The sequence below is a fragment of the Manacus vitellinus genome, unplaced genomic scaffold (assembly GCF_001715985.3).
Source record: "Manacus vitellinus isolate BGI_N305 unplaced genomic scaffold, ASM171598v3 scaffold_22_pilon, whole genome shotgun sequence".
Taxonomy (NCBI): domain Eukaryota; kingdom Metazoa; phylum Chordata; class Aves; order Passeriformes; family Pipridae; genus Manacus; species Manacus vitellinus.
This window is the reverse complement of record NW_021939632.1, coordinates 7,624,556-7,646,594: the sequence shown is the minus strand read 5'-3', so window position 1 is coordinate 7,646,594 and position 22,039 is coordinate 7,624,556. Positions and strand designations below refer to the sequence as shown.

Here is a 22,039-nt window from a genome sequence, read left to right as displayed (position 1 = left end):
GTTTTCTGAATAGATGAACAAACCCTTCAATCAGTTTAGTCATTGAAATCTTACTTTCCTTCTTTTGCTGGTTCTGCTTCTTCCCTGACTTAATCAGCACCAGGAGGAGAAGCAGGATGGGGAACTACCAGGATAAGGGAGACTGTGTCAGAACAAACATCAATTTCAAGTTACCAGTGGAGCAAATCCACTGCAAGGTGCTGGGCAAGTGGAAAAGACCTCTGCTGTATTTCATGTTTGGGATAAAGAACGGCAAAATGACTTGCACATAATTATCTGGAATAAAAATGCTTTAAATGTTAACCTTATAGTAAGGATTCAAATATGGTATACCCTGTTCCAGAGACAGAAGCTTTTCAAAAAGCTGTTTGGGAGACTGATCATTACACACAAAGTTGTACATGACTGTCTGGAGACAGTTAATGTTTAAATGAGGGAGGTTTTAGAATACATAACTTGCCCTGTTAGTTGTAACAAGGCATTTAAATGCATCCTGTGGGATAGAAGCACAAAAGCTTATCTGGTCCTTTCTTGTTATTTGGCTTTCATGTTAAATTTTGTGCAGCAGAGTGAGTTGGATGGAGTGCTGGCATTTAAGTGTTCCTACACTGGCAAATCTGCCTTGGTGCTTTTGTCACTGTGGTGGTGAACTGTACAGACAGTACAAAATGAGCTGGGCTCAGAGCACAGCCTTACTGGTTAGTGGACATGGTTCTAATGCATCAAGTATGAGATAGAAAGTATAGTAAGCTAGGTTTGGTCTTGTCCCCATGTACACAGCCAGGTCTTTGTGTTTTCCCTGCAGTGCCATCATATCTTGCAGCAGCATGCACAGCCAGCTGTGGACAGAAAAGGAATCTGGCCACATTCCTTTTAGGGCTAACTTGCTGCAAGGCTGGGGCATCAGTGTCCACATTGCTGCAGAGCAAATCCAGGACTAGAGATGTATTAGGAGGTTCTTTGGTCCAACTTCTTAAGTAGATTATGTACTTGAATCCTTCCTAGTCATCCAGTGTAGTGCAAGGTGTCTATTGCATGTCAGCTTAACTCTTGGTACTGCAAAGGGAATCTAGAAAAAGTTTGTGAAATACTATAAAGATGTCCTGATGGTGTTTGTGCAGAGCATGTTAAGTGATAGAGGGGATTTCACAAAGCTGTGCAGATGGTGGTGACATAACCAAGAGTGGACAGCAGTGAATACATATGAGATCAGCTGAACAGCAGTGATGTGGTTAAAGAGTCTTGCTGTGATCCAGAGACCGAGAGTTGTAACTGGACTTGCTGCCTTCTGGTAACCCTTTGCAAATAAACTCTTGGAAAAGAGGAGATAAAAGTAACTAGATGCAGTTCTAACCTTCCTTTTGTGACTACTGCTAGCTATAGAATAAGTGGTTTTTAGCCACAGCAGGTCAGCAAGGCCTTCAGGCTCCAGACAGACATTATGATTTTATTGTTACTATAACAAGATCAGCACCAAATGACTCACAGAACAAGTCAGGTGGTCTTTAATCTTCTGTATCTGGGTTGGTATGAAGACATTTTCATTATCATGACAAATGATGTGGCTGAAAACTGACAAAATAAGGTCTTCACTGAGAAGTGTTTTCTGTAGAAACTCTCAGCTTTAATAAAACAAAATATTGAAAGAGTGTGTTGTTGTTGTTTTGCTTGTTTTTTTTTTTGTTTGTTTGTTTTTGGTTTTGGTTTTTTTTTTCAAAAAGCTGAAAACTTCCACAGAGAATCCATGAAAAGAATTTTGTCAAACTTTTTGGTGGGAGAGGAAGCGATGCTTTCTCCTTAGGTCTGTGGTGAACCCAGAGATAGTCCTGGACTTCCTGACCAAGGTGACAATGAACATCACAGCTCAAGCTACAGGTTATGTTAAATTTTCTTCTGGAGTGCAAGTTCCTTTCTGATTCCTGTGCTGCTTTCACTTGTGTACTTACAGACTGCAAGCTGCTAATGATTGCTCCAGCATGAAGACTTAGTGTTCACAGCATTAATAAATAGGTGAATCTTCATAATATATAAACTATGCTAAATAAACTTTGTGTTAACAACCCAGATATTCCCCTTTCTCTTAACTGCTCCTGTGATCATGGCTGGCCTTTATGCCACAAGACCAAAGGGCACAACAGAGTTTGCCCACATGTAGGAGTGAACTAGGATTCAGAATAGAATACCTTTCTTTTGTCTCCATTTTAAGCTTCCTGTAAACAACACAGTTGACACAGCCAAAGGAATAAAATCAGAAACACCCTACAAATATCAGTTTATATGGTATCTTGAAATTGTTCTGGAGTTTTCTTTATGTTGAAGTAAAGCTAATCCCATTTCTTTTTTAAATGAGAAACATTAACCTATGTAAATACCAGGTGGCTTTAGCTTATCTGTACTGAGATGAGATGGGAAGGGGCATTGTATTTTAAAAGTGGGGATCTGAGGCTGATAAAAAATATGACTGGAGTTAATAATTTCTGGCAAGGTAACTTATCCTTCTTGTAACTTTACACTTCTCCCCTCTTGCTTATTATCTGAGTGCAATGAGTTTATGGTTCTGCATTGTAACAGCTCAAGAGGTTTAAAAAGGACTTTGATTTGCACGACTTTTGTAGGAGGGAGCAGACACACCCAGACTCTGATCCCTGAATTTCCAAGAGGCCTCTTGAGGCCCTTTTGAAAGTATGCTAAGGGCAAAGTCAGCTGTGCAGGAAAGGTAAGAACTGTATGCTTGACTCTTCCTGCAGGAGCTGAGACCACTTAGAACGGTGGCACTGCTTCTGTGTACCAGTTGTATAATAAAGGAGTGTGAGGATGGTGAACAGAAGATCACAGAGCAAGAAGGAAGCTGGGACAGAGTAGCAGGGTGGTATCACTTGAGCATGTGGATGTCTTAGCAACCCTTATGATTCTGACTGATATTAGTATCCTTTTAATGATGACAGAAAAGGATTGAAGAAATGATGACGATATCTGTAGACATGCAGATGCTTTCTAGTGGATATTGGATAAACAGGAAGATGACAAGTAATGTGGTGGGCAAGGGGTGCTCAGGTGCTGGTGACTGTAATTCCAGTGTGATATAACTCCCCTCCTTTAGGTACTGCCCAGTTTTGCTCCATGAACAAAAGCCACAAATCATGTCTTCTTTCTGGTTATTCTGCTTTTTCTATAGGGACTGTCTCTGCTCTGCTTTAAAGGGTGCATATTGGAAATCTAGGGCCTGTGGTGTATAACACAACATCCCCTTCTTTACACCCTTTCATATCTGAGGTGCAAAGTGAAGTGAGTGGGCTGGGTTTTGTCCACAAGCACTGCCACAAAGCTGGAATTATTCAAGCAAAAGCAATGGGATTTACTCCCAGATCACTGAGTATCCACCTGTTTCCCAAATAATTTTACGTTCTCAGTGAGTCCTTTTGAGGGATGAGACTGCAGGTACAAGGCTGCCTCCCTCTTGCTCTGTAACAGGGTGTGACTGGGATGGTGCAAAGCAAATGGTTCTTTGTGACACACACCTGAGGGATGATGCAGGTGAGCTGAGCCTGTGCTCAGCTCAGTCCATTTGTGTGTGCTGTTCTGCAAACCAGAGGCAGGTGCATTGATTCATATATAAAATATTCTTGTTTTCTATGAATGATGCAGATCCACTTGCAATTTCAAGCCTTTCCAAGCAAGGCTGTAATATCAAGTGGTGGCATATGGAACTGGGCCTGCAGGTTGCTGACAGTTCCCCTGGTTATTAATGGCCACAGCAAGGGCTTGCAGATTCTGGGAATAGACTCTGTGTTTGCTTTAGGGAAGACAGCTGGCAATGGTGTTTGATACAGCAATATGTCTCAGCCTGAATTTTGATTGACAGTAACACAAACTTGTTCTCCTCCCAGCCATGGCTTAAACCTGGTGACATTTACAGCAGAGTTAACTTCTCCAGTCTAAGTTTAGATGGTGATTTGGTGTTTGTCTGCATGTGTGTGCTTAATAAGATAAAAAAACAGGAGAGGCCTTCTGCAAATAAAATGGAACAGAAATTTTAAACCATGGCTGAACGTGAAAGAGGAAGGCGTTAAACCTTCATGGATTTTCATGGACTAGTTGCTCTAGATCCTTATTCGAGATACCAGAGTGCTGAAGGGTTATTACCTACTTTGGCACTTTGGATTTGCTTTCATGAAATGTGTGGTAGTTTTTCATAACTATGGGGTTGTGAGTTTGACTTTGTATTTTTGGTTTTTTTGGGCAAGCTGAACTTAGTGTTGGCTGGTAGCCTTAGTCCCACCTGTGCACAGCTAATGACATGTTTTGTGGGTATATGTCCATGAGCCATCTGGGAATAACATGTAGTCTTAGCTGACTGTTGATTTCATTTCTTGCTGTGCATCCCTGTTACTCTTTCAGAAGCTTCTCCTGTTAATGAACCCCTTGCAAGGGAAAAATCCTTCCCCCTCCCACAGTAGAACAGACCAAGAGAGCAGAGCCAGCAATGCGTTTCTCCGCCTTGCCTGGGGGGATGAGAACTACCAGGGAAGCCTGTTCCATGTGATCCTCAAGCAAGTGGTGCTGAAGCACAGTAAGAGTCAGAGAGGAGCAGATCCTTGTCCAGTGATAGCTGAGCCAGAGGTGTCCTAAGCTTGTGCATAACTTTACACTGTTAAAAGGTGCTTGAGTGAGAGCACCTTTTGACCAATATCGCATAGAAGGCTATTTCAGATGAATGACCCAAAGGGGAATGGTTTTGTCTCCCATTACAGACCTTTGGTAAGCCTTCATTCTTTCAGGAACATGGCTTTCTCCTGATGCTGTCTTCTCCCAGGCCTGGTCTGGCAGCAGGTCATATAACCCAAATAAAAATAGTTTCCTCTTTGACTTGGCCCTGAGGGCTGGATGCTCTGTATCCTCCACTAGAGGCATGAAGGACTTGCACCAATGTTCCCCTGGCATTATGGTGAAAAATGTACAGTGAAAGCTGGAACTCAGCCGTTGGCAAACATCGTGAACAACTTATTGGCCACATGTTTCTGGAGAGTTCGCCTCTGACTGCAGACAGTGCAGACAGAGGTACTTTAGGCAGAAAGGTCTGGTGTCAAGTAGTGTCCAGAGAGGCCACCTGAGTAAACCAGGTGAACTGAGAACAACACCAGCGTTTAGAAAAGTGATTTCAGCCATCCTTTATAGGGCAGGAAAGCTCCTGTGTTTGGCTCCTTTTCAATCTAAAATGAAGGTCCAAATGTGCAGTTAGAGTAGAGGGACTTGGTTCCATCAACCCCTTCAGAACTGCTCCATTGTCTCAGCAGTCCACATGTCTTTGTATCTACCTTACCTTGCTTCTGAGTTCCCTGTCAGATATGATTGGCTACCTATGATGGATGGGAAAAAATTTGCAGGAAAGGGTTTTTTTTACCATCCCTTTTCCTCTCTGTTTTTACTTCCCTCACTCCCTGCTCTTCAAGTTTACGAAACTACACTTATGTAAGCAGTGCTAGCAGTGTTACCCACTGTCACCTGATATTTGTCGAGTGAGCTGCATCTTTTGTCTGTAGAAGACTTCGAGATTTTCAGTTAAGTATGCTTTGCAACCCTTCTGTCCTTTCCTAAGCTGGACACATGGTCCAGACTCATTCTTTTTAGTGTGATAATGCATTAGTACTGCAGCAGTTCCAAAGGGTAAAACCCCAGGGTCGGGATCCCACTCTAATCAAACAAATCTGGAAGAAGAGAGGGCTTTTGCCTTGAGGTTGTATACAGTGAGCAATGATACAAAGCAGACCAGGCTTGCAGCTGTACTGGTGCTGTAATCAGAAATCCTGGTTGCCTGGATTTGGGATTTTCTGAGGCATAGTGTACCAGATGTGGGTGAGAGGGAGGAGTCTGTCCATCAGCAGTCCTGTGAATGAAAGCTGCAGAGTTCTACTGATTGATGAATCTTATTATTTCAGTAGCTACATATGGGATAGTACCAAAATCCCTAGACATTCCATTTGACATCTATAAAGGTATGAGTGGTAGATTTGCACTGCCTTTCTTGGAGGAAAATAGAATTGGAAACACTTTTTCTTTCCACACTTCATCAGATTAAAGAGATGTTTTGAGCCGTTTCTACCTGCCTAATGCTCTCCATGCAATACTTTGCAGCAGTTTTAAATTATCATTTTTGTATTGTTTTACGGACCTGTTTTAATGCCGATGAATGTATGGTGCACAGCAGGAATAAAAACAGTTGGAAGGTCTTTTAACAGACCCTCTCCAATCGATTTATAGTGATAAAGTTTCCTCAGAGTACCTTTTTCTTCTGCTATGGGAGTGGCAGCTCATGTCCACTTGTTCGTAATATATTCAGCATCTGTCGACACCCTTCCAGTGTGGAGCTGAGCATAGAGCCATCTTGTCCAAGGCTGGTAACTGAGCTCTGAGACTGCTGTCAAAAATAAAAGCTGCTGAGGTTGAATCAGATCTGGATATCTGAGAACTGGAAACCGTGTGAAGGACAGAAGTGACTGAATTGATAACTAAGAACACTTCATGCTTTGCAGTGTACCCTCTTTAAGGATTTAGCAAACAGTGCTGCTACTTTAACAGATCAAGGAGCATTCTCTCTTTAAAACAAACAGGAAAAAAACCCCAAAGCACCCTGAGGTGTCTCTCCCACTCTGGCTTCATATGCCAAACTCATAGATACAGATGCTCAGCAATCCCTACAATCCCTGTATGCTCAACAATCCCTATGTTGTCTGGTGCACTGTGAGACAGACTAGTGTACTTCAGTACAGCACCCTTTGCAGCCCTGTAGTAATGTCAGCTGAGCTGGGCTCTCTCAGCTACCCTTTGCATCTTCTTCCACATAAGAAAAAGTCACTTGAGAAGTCTGCACAGCTCTGCGTCGAGGACATAGTTGTGATCCTCTGGGAAGAGGGGGCAGCTGAACTTCTCGTGTCGTTGCCTACTGTGGGAACACGTACGTGACTGGTAACGTGGGGATAGCATCCACTTTCACACTGCTGGTAAATCCATGCCTGATATAGGCAGGACAGTGAAGTGTGGAAGGGCCCTGTTCTCCCCGATGGTGCAATCAAGCAATGTGTTGTTTGTACTGTACCTGATATAGCTGTGGTTGGTGTCCTTGTGCCTTTCATCTTGATTTGTGCTTTTGGGAGAAGACAGCAAGCATTCTGGATTTGACCTTTGCAGAGATGAAAACATTTGCTGCCAGGCCAATCATGTGGTGCTGGCTTAGTTTTTTCATGGTATCTTCCCTCTAAAGATATCTCCAAGGTCCATCTTGCTGGTAGCTGATAGAGCAAACCTGCTTCATGGGGATGTGTTCACAGTAGTTGTTGTTGGAAGAAGAGGGCTTGTAATTGGCAACCTGTTCTTAGACTGAATAAGATCTTGGGACTGGTCGTATGACTTCAAAAAAAAAACCAAACCTGTTGATTTTTTCAGAAATGTGTTTTCATTATTGACCACTGGGAGGATATTTTTGTAGGGTCTTGTGTAAAAGAAGGCTTCTACATTGCCAGTTTTACAAGTCCTTACAAGCATATTTTGGACTTTTCCTAGGAGAGGTAATAAAAAATACTGTTATCGTCTGGTCACACTTCAATGTGTGTTACACTTCTAACTGTAGTATGAAGGAAGGAATGAGGTCTTTTTGTGGAGAGTATTTGTTCAGGGACAAAGCTATCCTCCATAGCTGTCATCTTCGGATTTTGGGAAGAATAGCTTTGGAAGGACCTTACAAGTTCCGTCCCCTGTGTAGAGTGGGATCAGTCTGGCTTAAATTACACTTGTGGTTCATGTCTTAGTCTTTCATTAGCAAAGGATCTTCATGAAATCTATCCTAATGATTTAAATTCTTCACTGTTAGCATATTTTTGGGGGATACGAACAGAAAATTATATTTTTAGTTATTTGGGGGGTTCTTCCCTAGTGAAGCTGGGTTTATGATATGGCTAAGCATGCAAACTCACTTTAGTTGAGAAACCTGGGAAAATCAAACTCAGTGTGTCTTGAGCTGAGTACTCAAGATGGTCATCTCATCTCGTCTCTTTTTTCCTCTCCCTCCCATTTGACAGCTGGAGATGCCAGGGATAAATTTGGTGACTCTGTGACATGCTGAACAAACACTCCTCTTTACAGCTGGATGGATGTGACATTGGACACAACTTTTCCAGGTCATTCAGGAAGTCTAACAAAATGCTGTATTGAATCCTCATTTCCCAACTCTTAGTTAAGTAACGGAGGCAATGTCCTGTCTCTGTGGGATCTATTGAACCTTGTTAGCAAGTAAGAAGCAAACAAGAACTACTCTGTCTGCATCAAGTATGACATTGCCCTTTCCCATCTTTCAGTGATCTGAGGGTCTTGGTGCTTGCTCAGCCACGGGAATAATTTCCTCAATTTAAAATGAAGCTTTAATATGTTTGGAGTTACTTCCTCTCCACCCCCATCTTCCTTTGTCCAATTGTTTCAAAGAAAGACTTAATTGTGTTAAGCTTGCATGAGGAAAGCTAGGCTGTCCCCAAAACCAGCCTAGAGTCAAGCGTGGAGGGCAGGAGGACGTGCCCCCTCCCTGGGAGGGTCGGAGGGGGAGCAGACTCTCACTGCTGCTCTTGCTTTTCTCCACAAATCTGAATGCAAAAACGAGATTATTCCATGAGCACAAATCTACTTCATTGGGCAAGTCACATTTCATCTGGGCACAGAAGAAATGAGGCTTAAAAAAGCTTATGAAACTTCCTTTGTTTGTAACTTATTAAGTTATGTGGCTTTGTGCTTTCCATCTGACTTGAGCACTATTTTCTTCTCCTCTTCCGAGTATGTCTTCCATGGAATAATAGGCAGCAGCCTGAGATCAAAGATTTATTTGTTCTGTTTCTAGTTGACCCATTGGCACTTGCCAGTTTATTGCAATTCAGAATTAGTCACAGTAGTTACTGGCTCTGTGCCCAATTGGCACTTGGAGATTATCCACAGGAGTTGGCAGATACAGTAAAAGTCAGAGGTGTTGCTGATGAGGGGTGGAGAGGTCAGGAGATGGAGTGATTTATGGGCACTGGGCCCATATCAGTAAGATGTGACTGCAGTCTATCTCTGATACAGTAGGGAGTAAGGTGTGGACCTGCAGTCTTGAAGTTCTCTGGCTGTGGGCTTAATGACTCCCCTATCATGAGGGCTGGACCACCCTAAGTTCAGATGTTTCAGAGGCAGATTTAGCTTTGTTTGGGATCCACAAAATAAATACTTTTTTTTTTTGTCTTCCTACACATCACTTGCATTCTCTAAACTGGTCTTTGCTCTGGGTGATCCATATGCCATGAAAAGTAGAGGTTTATTAGGTTATTAGTTCACATAATGAGTCTACATGGGGCCTGTTGAAAATATTTGGATTTTCAGGACTTTTTTTGTGTTGTGGCATTGATATTTCAGGAGGGAGTGAGGAAAGGTGCTGACTGAGAACTGTGGATTTATTAAGCAGCTGGTATATATTTCCTTATTAGAAAGCATAAATATGAAACTGTAACAGTTGCTTTTTTGAGCAAAGCAGAGCTGCATTTTAGTCTGATGCTTCTTGATGATGCACTGCCAACAAGTGTTTGTCCTTAATGGTGATTGTTGCTCTACATCAGACACTTTGATGGTCACAGGGCTGATCTCCAGATCTTCATTGTCCTCATGCCCAGTGCTCAAAGCAAAGCACTGGAGGCCCTATGCTAATCATTGTGGGGCTTTGTCATTCAGGAATGTTTCCTCCTGTAGACAGCTGGATACAGCCAGATAAGATGCTTCCTTTTGAGTCCTACAAAGCTGTGGTATTTAGGTAGTGCTCAAGCATCCTATGAATCTAATGGTCTTACCTCTGAAGAGAACCTGCAACTTGGTTGCAAACTTTTTGCAAATTCCAAAGCAACTTTTCCATTTTTCTGGGAAGAGCTGCTGTTTTTAAAGGCTATGTCACGCCTTTACTTCTCTGACTATTGCTAGCAAAATGCCACGTCTCTGGTATGAGGATTTCCATATTTCCCTTTCTCTTCTTCTCTGTTACTTCTCAAAGTATAGCAATCCAAGCTTACTGATAGTAGTTCTGCCCACAACAACAGATTACAAAGACATCAGTGATATGAGAGGAAAGTGATAATTTCCTTATCTCTTAATGGCATCTTGCCTTCTAGGATCTTTAGCTGCTTTTGAAAAAAGGTTCAGTCAAACTCTGACTATCCTCGTTGATTTTATTCAAATGTGGGGAAAACTGAGTCTCCAAGGGTGGAATTTGGCTCTGGAGATGCTGCAGTAGCTGGCCTATTGGTCTTAGTTTATGAGATATGCAGAGCATCTGCAGGTCTAGCTATAATTGTTAGAAGAGACCTGATTTCTGAGCAACACTGGAAATGATGTCTGGTGCCTGAGGCCAAAAACACTGGCTGGGGAGACAGCCCCATCCTGTCATAGTGAAACCATAGTGAAGCAAGACTGAAACACACAGCTAGAGCCCCCTCTGAAATCCATTCCACAAGTTTTTTTGTGGGATTCATACAAAGTGTTCCCTCCTTGGGGAGGCTTGCACCGTCTTGAAATGGTCCCTATCCTTATTCAGGGCCAGGACTTCTCAGGTCAAGGGCAGACAAAGGAACCTAGCCATGGTTGCCACTTAATCTTTTAAATGCCAGATCCATTCTGGCCGCCTGGTGTGGTTTGCCTCCAGACAGCAGCTGACAGATCACACCATATCTGATCTGCCCTGAGATTTGGGAGCTGCAGTGGACTCCTGTCTCCTACCCTGGTAAATCTGCTCCATTAATAGCTATCAAAGAGCCTGAAGTTTCCATGCGAACTTTATCTGGCTTTGCAGTGAGCTGGAGGATTAAAAACTGTCGCAGGGGAGAGGAGGGAGCAGCCGTGGCTCACCCGGAATAGCCTGACCTATGACGGCACGTACCAGCCTGGGGAGGGGAGTTGTCCTGTGAGCTCACGGGTTATTAGCAGTGAGCACAGACATGTCTGCAATCAGCAGCACACCCAGGGCCATCTGCTCCATCCCTGGCTAGTTCAGTGAGTCCAGAGGGATTTGTTAGTTTGACTTGCCAGGACAGCTCTCTGATGAGAGAGCTGGGAGTAGGCTTGGGGGGATGCAGCACTGTGGCGCCATCATTTTATGCTGCTCAGATGACTTAGGGTTTGACCTCTGGGCTGTCTGTGTGGGGCAGATCTGGTTTTGAGGGAAAGCATTATGAGAAGATAACCCCTGCCCTGCTGCAGCCCAGGGCTGTTGTGTCTCTGCTGTGTCATAGCAGGTAAAGGGATCAGGGGGCTGTATGGCTGGGACTCGCCTATAGGGCCAGGAGGTATAGGGCACAAGACTTCATCTACCAGATGGGGAATAGTGTAGGAAGCGAGAACAGTTTGGTTTTTTGTGTAGCCAGGGATTCACTTCTCACAGCCTCTCTGTTGTAACCAGTTTTGTTTTTCTTGACTTGTTCCTCTGCTGACATCACCGAATCCTCTCTTTTACCCTCCCCTTGTCATTGTGGAATCATGCAGGATTTCTTCTTGCCTACTCTCTCCTCATTCAAAGCAGCTCCATCACTTTGTAGCAGGAGCTTTTTCCTTAGAGATAGGCTGTGAGTTAGAGCCCTTTCCAGTGCCCAGCGTTTTGCAGGAATTGTGCAGAGCACCTCAGCACAGTGGAACAAGATCTTCCCAGCTGGCCAGATAACCCCAGATTCAGTGTGCATGTCCCCCAGGGGGCAATGGAATTGCAGATTAACTCATTGGACACGTGGGAAGCTGCAATGAATAGTCTTAGAGTGCTGCTCTGTGTTTTACACCAGGAAGCTCTGAGACTGTTCTAAACCTTTGACCCTAGTGGCATACTCCAGATTCCTCCCAGTTAAAAGGTCTCCTTTCCTCCTCTCCAGGCCTGAAAGCATCACATCTCCTGATTAGCCAGGCAGATGCATTGCCCCATAAAAAGCTCCTTTATATGCCCAGTAATTCTATTGATCTGCACATTGGGAACATCATTCTGCTTTGGAGTTTACAGCTTGCCTACTGTATTGTTATTGGTGGTGGGTGCTATTGGTATGCTGGCTCTTTGGATATCTAGAAAGTCACCCAGCAGGTGGGAAATCCCTGCTCCGTGCATCTGGTAGCCTGGGGGAGTAGAGCTGAACACAGGGCTTTTAAGCAACATTCTTTCTGGAAGAGGTTCCTCATACCACCTGATGGGAAAGACGAGGCCATACAGAATCCTTCTCTCCTGCTGGCACGGGAGAGAAATGTGCAGCCTCAGCAGAAGTGTTGCTGTGGGATGTGCTCCCCTTTGCTGGATTGAATGAACACAGGAGACGCCAGTGTCTGGTGTACAGGACTCTGCTAGTTCAATCAACGCTGTTGTAGGTCCCTTCAAACAGAAAATATTCTATTCTACATCCTGTTGCATAGTCCTTTTCAATTCCGCTTTGGGGACCAATCATGAAAGTCTGATCTCTGCCCTGCAGGGGAAAAATTCTCTTTATGTTTTCTGCAAAGATCCACAAGTAGCAAAGGCAGATGGAGGAAGCTGGTTTGGGTTGCTGTCGTGTTACCTGGCAATTCCTCAGAGTGGCTCTTCTGGGGGCACTTAATGGTGGCCTACCTGTAGACCTGAGGTCAGTGACAGGCATTTGCTTTTTCGATCTTAATCCCCTTTTTCCCAAAAGAAGCTGAACATGATGGCTGGGGTCTGTGAGTAAAGGACTGCTACTGGTATGCTCAGCAGAGAAAGAGACTGCAGCTTTCCAGTGCTTTCTGTCTCTATGGCAATCATGCCCTTTACAGCAGGGCTATTTTGAGGTGCTCCCTCAGTACCCTTTCCCCCAAAACCTCCTGTGACTGAGGACTAGGTGGGCTTTTCTCTGGTTTTAAGTGGCCCTGCGAGACAAGGTGCCTTTTTTTGTTTGTTTGTTTGGTTTGGTTTGTTTTGGGTTTTTTTGCATGGTCATGTTTTATTTTTTATTAACAAAGATGATGTAATTGATCTCAACCAGTTATAGTTTACATCTCAGTATCCCTGCAGCTGGAGTTGCTTGGGGCATGACAAAGAGCTGCTGCCCTCTTCCACAGCTAGGGTTTGCCGAGCCTTTTTGCAAGGGACCTACCTGCCTGCTCAGAATATGAAGTGCTTTTTTGTTCAAAGCTTGGGAGTGATCCACTTAACCCCCTGGAGAGGGGATTAAGAGAGAAGGGTGATAAGAGAAGGAGTCCGATAAGGATTTTTTTCAGGCTGTGGGGAGCTGTGCTTAGCAGGGAGGTGGTGAAAGGAGCAAGACTGGCTGCTGACACTCTGATGTGACACTTAAACTGAGTGTCACATAGATTCATGGTGTAAGGTCCCAGTTGCTCACAGCAGCCAGCTCCTGTCAAGCATGTGCCTACTGAGAAAGGTGGAAAGAAGTTGGGACTTCCACTGCTCCAGCCACCTTCTCTCTCTGAGGAGATCTCTATGCAGTTTTCTGTGTTTGATGGCACTCCAGTCGTTCTGGGAGCAAAACCCCACCCTGTCTGGACCAGAGACTAGTGTTAAATCAGAATAAGTGTAACCGCACAAGACAAGGCATTTTAGGGATGTGGTTGGTTTCTTGCTGGATCAGGAGATAAACAACTGGATTGCAGTTGTCTTGTCTGCAAAAAGCATTAGACCAGTGAAGCACAAGCCTCAGTCACGCTCTTCAGTACATACAGCAGAGTATAAGAGGTTTGAGTTCTTCCTGACTCATCTGTAAATCTGTTTTCAAACTTTGACAATGTGGAAAAATGTTCCAGAAATTCTGAGTGCAACAATAAAGGGGACTTTTTAACTTTCCTTCTGTCAGCCTCAGGAGCAAAAACCTGCAATTGTTTCTTTGCTTTGCTGTGTCTGAGTTTGAAGTTCCATATCTTCTCTCTTCCTACAGGTCCTTCAGAAGCTTGGTAAAGCAGATGAAACAAAAGATGAGCAGTTTGAACAGTGTGTGCAGAACTTCAACAAACAGCTGGTAAGATAATTGGTGATATGTAATTGCACCCTGGGTTTCAGTATTAGCTTCCAGTCATCTGCTGCAATATGCAATTCAAGTCCATTAAATTAAATGATGACATAAGCCTACTGAAGTGACCCACAACTCATAGCTGTTCACTTATGAGAAATTACACAGTGACTTCCAGTGGAGTCAGTGAGAGTGTAAGCTGAAAAATACTTGTTCTAGACTCAAGTTTAGAAAAGAAATAGCTGAACCAGAACACTTCCTTCAGTTAGCAATTGCTCTGTAATGTAATTTTTCCTGCTTGGTTGGAAGCAGAGATATAAGAGCAACACTGTGTCTCTGAAAGATGGATGGGATGGGAAACAGATTAGAAATAAAAAATTAAATGGAACAAGGCAGTTTCAGTTTCCTAAGTGAAGAGCAGAAGAGACAAAGAAAGCCAATGGTGAAAAGGGAACATCCTTTCATGGCTAAGACCTAAATCTGACTTCCTCCCCATACTTGCACAATCACCGTGTCAGGCCTGAGTCATTAATCTTCCACGTGTCTGCCTCATCCCTATATTTTAGTGCACAGAAATATTTTAACAGTGTAGCAATTTCCCCCCCCCCCCCTCCTAGTTCAACAGCAGTAGGTTTCTATCTTCAACTGGGTGTGTTTTGTTTTAGTTTTTATTAATTTTTTTTATCTAGAGCCTTCAGCCACCCAGAGGAGAGGAAAACACCAGTTACCTCGGGGGTTTGCACCCTGGTCCTTGCTGTTAGGGGAAGTATTGCTTCTGTTTCATGGCAGGAAATCTGTGCCACACCATAGCTCAGGTGGTGCTGAAAAAAATCTTTTATCCTCTTTGTGCCCTGACACATTTAGTACCTTTTTCTGGAGCTGTCAGTGGCAGCTGCATTGTGTCTGTTAAGACTCAACAGATGTGGTTATGTGTCACAAAACCAGCTGAGAAGAGATTTGCCACAGCTGAATATAATGAAAATCCTTCAGTCTGACTTTAACTTATGTCTAACCAGAGCTGACTGCAGATTCCTGGAGACTAATGCTCATTCTCTTGGCAGCAATAGTAGCTGTTGCTCCAGAAGTTCACGCAACATGTCTATAGCATGTCCAGCAATGATATTCTGTTGTACAGAGTGGAATACATTTTGGCTTCTTTCTGACAACATGGGATTACCAGATGTGACTTTTTCTTGTATCATTTTTAAGTATCAGCAATAAGGAAATAGCCTTTTTAAAGGAGGAGTACTAAAACCCTCAAATCTAAACTTTAAGATGTGACTGTCTGGGATAGTTTTTCAATTTCCAAAGCCATGAGTTCCAGTGGTGCACTAAGAAGCCTGTTAAAGAAGCATTCTCTTGTACCCCTTACATCTGAATTTCTTTTTCCATCTTGCAGGGGCAGACCATGAACTCAATTCCCCAAATAATTTATCAAAAAAGCTGAAGGCAATGCTCTGCATTTGCTGCTTGGGATCTGTTCATTTTACTTTGGCCCTCAGTTTCCTTATTACTAAAATAAATGCAAACTATACCTTTTTTTACGGGGAAATCCATAAATATGAGTTAGCTGGATTGTTAGGATATGCAGGGCTGAGGAGTTGTTATCATACTAAGCAGATTAGGGAAAAAAATTCAGCTATGTGTGCATAGATACATACCTGTTTTTATTTTTATGTGTATAAGAGGTCTGTGTAGTATAGTTATCCATGAGATTTCTATGGCCTTTCATTAAAAAGTCTGCTGCAGTGTGAAATGTAAGTCTGGAGGAAAGCCGATCTTTTGCTGCACGCTGGTGACAGAACATCTCTGCTCTCCTGATGTCCCTCTGTGTGTGTGCTCTTCGATTACTCTGGCATCTCTTTCTGATTGCATTATTAGGAAAGTCTTGATGTGCCCAGGTTTCCACATTCACCTTAAGTCAGCAAACAGCTCAACATTTATTTGCTCTGTGTTTTAAGAACTTCTAGGACTTTTGCAGCAAATGTGATCATAATTCCTCTCCTCTTGTACTCAGTTTGTGTTGGTTCCCACTGCTTTTCCAGACTATGAGACTTTCGTTTGTAAAACTAGTCAGCTCTTTCTCATCCCTCATTTCCTTTGTTGATGGCAGTAAACCATCCAATGAACTCGTCCAGAACTTTCGAGGCATGGAAAACAAATTGGGCCATGCTGTTGGAAGCAGATGGATTTCCCCACAAAGCTGTGCTATCACTGCCACTTTAACAGCTGGGCAGATTTAGCCTCTGCTTGGAGAGTGCAGCTGCACTGAGAGCACAAAGGATGACAGCGTGAGCTCAGTTGAGACAAGAGGTGCCTGAGTGGTGGGGAGGGCTGATGGGAAACATCTGCTCTTGGAGACAGTAGCTCTTAGGCAGCTGTTGGAGATGTCCTGTGAGCTTCCCATCTCTGGACTTGTCTTCAGCTGTCAAAATTCATTATGCTGGGGGCCCTTCCAGTGGGACACGAACTGGGAAAGAGGAGGAAAAGACTGCAGGCTCTGAGGTGAGGTGGTCGCTTTTCTGCATTCTTGTTTTTACAGATAATTTGGGGGGATAGTGAGGATCCAGTGAGATCCCACAGGTTAAGAGAACCAGTGAGATCCCACAGGTTAAGAGAAACCCTTTTATAACAGAGATCTGTGTCTCTCAAATTCTTTTCTGTACTTCTTGCATAGTCCATAGGTTGCCTGCACAGGTGTCCTCAATGTTTACTCCTTCCCTTGCTGACATGCTCTGTGGTGGTATTAGTCAACTTCTCAAGCCTTGCTTTTCTGTTAATTTGTCTATAATGTTACTGTCTGGGTTTGGGAGTACTTCTTTGCCCCACTGTTGATGACATATGGCAAGGTAGAGGGGAGGTGAGCCTGACTATGCTTGTCCTAGTGCAGGACAGCAGTTGTATAAGGACTTCATGTATGTGTGCGTGCCTGAATCAACTTGATGTAAAAGTCTGTGACCCTTTCTAATCTGAGTTCCTGTGCTACACTCAGCTGTGTCATCTGAAGGCTCAAACTGTTAAAATTCAGCCTAGCTTCTGGTTTCAATCCTTTGTTTTCTAGTGAGTGAGATCTGCTGCTGGCAGGCCACTTCCACAGTAAAGCTAAAGATGATTAACTGTATTTGCAAGTCCTGCTGCACAGAACAATTCAGACACGATGTTTGGGTTGGTCACACGTCCCTTGTAACCACTTTGCACACAGGGGTTTTGTTTTTCAGTGTGGCAGGAAAAAGTAGTGAGCTAAACTGCTTCAAAACCAGTACAAATTAAATCAATTGCATCTCTCTTCTGTATCCTACAGACTCCCTTCAGTTCCATTTGTTGCATGGACCCACTAGCCCTTGGTACATAAACTAGTTGTTGCCCTCAGAACACTTTCTAGTTCTCTGTATGAAACCAAGACATTAAAGCTGGCTCTGCTGGGAAGAGTAAATCACAGATTTGCCCACATGAGGTTACTCAGTACCTTGTTGTATTGTTGGCCAAACATGCCTGCAGGCCTCTGGTTGTGGGCTTGCCAAGTCAGAGGACTGTGTGGTCTTCCTGTTAACATTTGTGTTTCATCTGGTCATGGGACTGGGGTATAGCCCATCTGCAAGATCAGTTTTCTTTAAATTTCTTTAGAAATCCTTGACTCCTCTTTTTTACGCTGTCTTTATATGAGAGAATAACTGATGATCTTCCCCTTATGTTCACAGTCCGAAGGCACAAGGCTGCAGAAGGACCTCCGAACTTACTTGGCCTCCGTGAAAGGTAAGGTCTGCATAAGCAGAGGATTGTTTCCCCTCTAGTGCTTACCTACACAGTGAGGTTTCTGCAGCCACCCCCTTCCTGGTGTTCCTCAGGTGTGAGTTGTAGGAAAGGTCAGCCTTGTCTGGTGATGGATTTTTCTGAATCCTTCAGCTGGGATGGAATGGGGTTGTGCTGTCTTAGTAGATAGACTTTATTATGTTCTGCTAGGGGAGGACAAGCACAAAGGGTTTGATGCAACTGCATCCTTCATTCCTTTCTCCCTCTGGTTACCTTCTATCTCTGTGTTATCAAGGGTCAGACATTTAGTAAATCTCCTGTGTCTCCATTCCTCAGGATGAGGGTTAAACTGTGAGGAATGTATACTTTTCTTCTTTTTCTGAACAGTTCCCTCTTCTTTCCTAGCTATGCACGAGGCCTCCAAGAAGCTGACAGAGTGTTTGCAGGAAGTTTATGAGCCAGATTGGCCTGGAAGAGATGACACAAATAAAATAGCAGAGGTAAGACTTGTCCAGGATGTGGGGATGTCCAAACTTGCTCTGTCAGTAGAGATGAGTTTTGAAAGCCATGTCTGTGCACCATATTTCTTCAGGCATGTGATTTTGCAGAAGAACTGGAGACAAACTCAGCATTGGGAAGAAAGGAAGGCTGAAAGGATATGGCCTGTATTTTTGTCTGTGTAGGACACTGTCCCCAGATGCTTTTAAGCTACACAGAGTGGTATGCTTATGCCCAAGAGCTGTTTGTTCTGCTAAAAGTGGCTAAACAGGGACAGAGGATGACAAAAGAGTCAATAGAGTTAACTGGATGTATTGCTTATGCTCTGTGCAAGAGACAGAAGAAGATAAATCTGTGGCCAAAGCATGGTGTAGCCATTGTGTAGCTGCAACAACCTCTCAGTCATGGCAGTACCACCAGCTGCCTTATTTCAGTTGCTTCCTTGTTTGGCTGAGCCATGTGTCACCCCAACCTGCTGTTCTTCTCATCCCTTGGTGAGGTGATGCTCATCCAACTTGCCCAGGTGTGTTTTGTGGAGCTTAGGGCACAACCTGACATTTGACAGCTTGGATCCCCCTTGGCATGTGCATGTGGTGGGTCCAGCTGGAGGCAGGCACCCTCTGCTATTTTACTCAGCTGTTCTGCTGAGCAGCAGCTGTGGCAGTTCAGCTCTGTAGATCCATTTGCCATGAAGCTGCAGGATTGGGCTTATTTGCAGCTGTCTGTGGCATCAGAGCAGTGGTGAAGGAATAGACAAGAGAGCAGGAGAAGGATTCTTTCCTTCCCCTTCTTTTCCCTGCAGAAGGTCTCACCTGAAATAACATCTGCATCTTGCCCAGGAAATAATGACTTCAAAGCAGATAAATCAAACAAAACCTGAACATTTCCAGGTCAATTCTTGCATTAGCATGGAAACTTTGCATTAGGAAGTACTCTTGCAGTAAATAATGGAGTTGCATTTCAGCTGGTTTGGCTTCACATTCTCTGTTGGCCTTGTTTCTTCCTAAGCTGCTGTGGTGCCTCCTGGAAGACTGACCCTTCAGAAAATTTGAGCCAGAGAGGTCAGAGGGAGCAGTCCTGAGAACTCAGTGTAGCTACTCTTTGAGTCTGCAGGAATATTTCCAACCCTCCACCTCCCCCTTTAACGCCTTGTTTATATTCCTCTTGTGAAAAGACAGGTGAGAGAGAAGTGTTATTCCTGCCAATAAAAACCATAAAGTGGTAGCTTTTCCTGAATGTTTTAGCCAAAACCCATTGTTCAAGTGAAAAAACAGGAGAGAGGGGTGATTTTCACCTAATTCAAAGTGTTGATAGCAAATTACTGTGCCTGAGATCAGGTCAAGGATACAGTTCAGGATACAAGTCTTGGCTGTGACCTCTGTTGGGCTGTGGATGCAGGTGGTGTGAGGGCTGAAGACTGCTAGAATAGCTTTCTGTTATTGTTCATGATCCTCCAGAAAGCTGTTTTGTAATGAAAAGCAGAAAATGGTGCCTCGAGGTGTCAGGTGTCCCATTTTTGTGGCTGCAGGGAGAAGGAGGTAAAGCCCGCTTGACATTCATCTTCCCTTCCATTGTAAGGACTTGATCTAACATTGCAGGAGGAAAGACAGGTCTTCAAAGGCACTTTGTTCTTGGAGAGGTCACCTGAATTAGCAGCATCAGGCTTTGTACATTTCTGCCAAGATCTCTGTTTTCAACTAACTACTCTGTTCCTTAGTTTTTCAAAGAAATTGCTATTTCTTAAGAGCTCTGGGGAACTGAGATTGTTGACTGTAGCATTCACAGAGAAAAAAATAGAAATGTGGAGCCTTGTGTTCTTAAAAGTTAGCTCATTACCTTTGTTTTTCAGAACAATGATCTCCTATGGACAGATTTCCATCAGAAGCTGGTGGATCAAGCACTTCTGACCATGGATACGTACCTTGGCCAATTTCCAGATATTAAAGTAAGATTCTTTTTAAATCTTTTCATCTAGAGATTAACAGCAGATAAAACCTCAAAAGATCAATTTCTTGCATCCCCATCTTCTTTAGGAAGGATGTGTGTGCTATGCTACTCCAAGGTTTTCTTTGAGAGCAGCCAAGATGCTTGCAGCTCTGGATTATGTGAAAATGTTTTGTTCTACTTTTGGGCTTAAAATGAGAGTGAAGAATCCAGGGGAAAGATGCTGAAGAGAAAACATAAGTGTGAAACAGGGGGATCCATCAAATTCCTCATTGCATCAGAATGCAGGGGGGCAGTGTCAGCAATAGCTCAGAAATTCTCAACCTCTCTTTTTAGTCCTTTTGTCTTTTAACTTCCTTGTAAGCACAAAAACATTGAGGAAGAAGTTGGTGGCAAATGTACTTTACAAGTAGAGACTGGTGTGGAAGGCAGATTTCTGTGAGTCCTTGAAGTCCTGCTGTGTGTATAAACAGCTTTTTTCAGGGAAAGGGGAACGCTGGATATCTTTTTGGGAGAGACTGTATCCAAGGACCTGGGTTTGAATGAAGTCCTGTGACCTTCCCTTCCCCCCCAGTTTGCTCCTCTCCATTCGTTTTCAGGATTGTGCAGGAAATGTCTTCACCATATGGAAGCACTAGTAATGATATCACCATATGGAAATATCAGGTTGGATACTTTCCAGTGAAAACAACCCTTTCTCCACCACATGTCTCCTAAAACTTTTGTCAATATTTGTTGCTTCAGGAGGATCGTGCTGTATCAAAGGGGGGCAGGTCACAGGCTTGTAAAATGAGCCCTGAACAGCAGTGTCCTTGTCTCCTGGGACTCCTTGTTTTTGCTTCATTTTTCCAGCCTCTTCTGACCCTGGAAGTCTGAAGCGGGGAAGGGCGAAGAGGCTTGCTGCTGCTTTCCACCCACTGCAGGCTGTAGAGCTGATCACTCCATGTAGGGTGATGCCATGTGCCTCAGTTAGCACTGCAGAGCCTTGTGCGCTGCTTCCTAAGCAGGAGGGTTTATTTGGGGCTTGCTGTAGGCTCAGACTTTGGCACTGTTTTGGTCCAAATCACATTTTACCAGCCTCATTGGCTGTGCACTGGGTCACCTCATAGTGTCATGTTTCCCATGTTGAGTATCTTCATCGTTTCTTAAATCTGATGGGGTTCTTCTGACGTTTTACGGTGGGATTTTAAGAGGAGCACAAGACTTGGGACCACTCAAATTCCACCAAAACTCAAGGTGTTAGGTACTGAATTCCTATGGATACTTTGTGACTTCTGAATGGGCCACAAAGGTGTTTATTACTAATATTCTTCTCAGTCTTCAGATGATGCTCTAGAAGAGGAAAATTTTATATTATTGCCTAAAAGCAACTTTATGCACAATTCGAGTAATGTTTTAGAGAGAGCACTACTCACCTCTGCTTCCCTTCCTGAAACGAGTGAGAACTTGGTTTTATGTTGGTTTTTACAATAAAATATGGATATATTTCACAAGAGTTGGCTATTTCTTTCAAATGGACTTCCAGTGGTATGAATTTAAAAAGGTCAGTATGTTTTTATTGGTCATTCACCTGGATGCATCACGTTCCTTACTCCAGAGCACTGAGAAGTGTTCAGATCAAGTATATTTTCTTCAACTGGTAGAAACTCCTAGAAATGCAGTTGTTGAAGGTTTCTACGCTTGTACAGATGTGTAGTTTGGCTTCACAGAAGGAATTAGAGTTCTTGAGGTTGGCAGAAAAAAACACCCAGTCTTATGTAGTTTACACAATATTTGAGTTGCTTTTTGTTGTTGTGGTAATAGTTTTCTGGTTTTTGTTTTCCACAAAATAAAATTTTCTGTTTTTC

At 43.5% G+C, this 22,039-nt stretch overlaps 1 protein-coding gene across 10 annotated transcripts in view; it reads left to right on the top strand.

Moving 5' to 3' along the window:
- The window catches only part of BIN1 (bridging integrator 1), a 91,759-nt gene that overhangs the window by 23,261 nt on the left and 46,459 nt on the right, over positions 1 to 22,039 (top strand). For all 10 annotated transcript variants that reach the window (XM_018072556.2, XM_029959860.1, XM_018072559.2 and 7 more), the window contains exons 2-5: positions 13,929 to 14,009; positions 17,699 to 17,753; positions 18,156 to 18,250; positions 20,098 to 20,193. In XM_018072556.2, the coding sequence (XP_017928045.1) occupies positions 13,929 to 14,009; positions 17,699 to 17,753; positions 18,156 to 18,250; positions 20,098 to 20,193 (327 nt within the window). The remainder of the gene's footprint in view (positions 1 to 13,928; positions 14,010 to 17,698; positions 17,754 to 18,155; positions 18,251 to 20,097; positions 20,194 to 22,039) is intronic.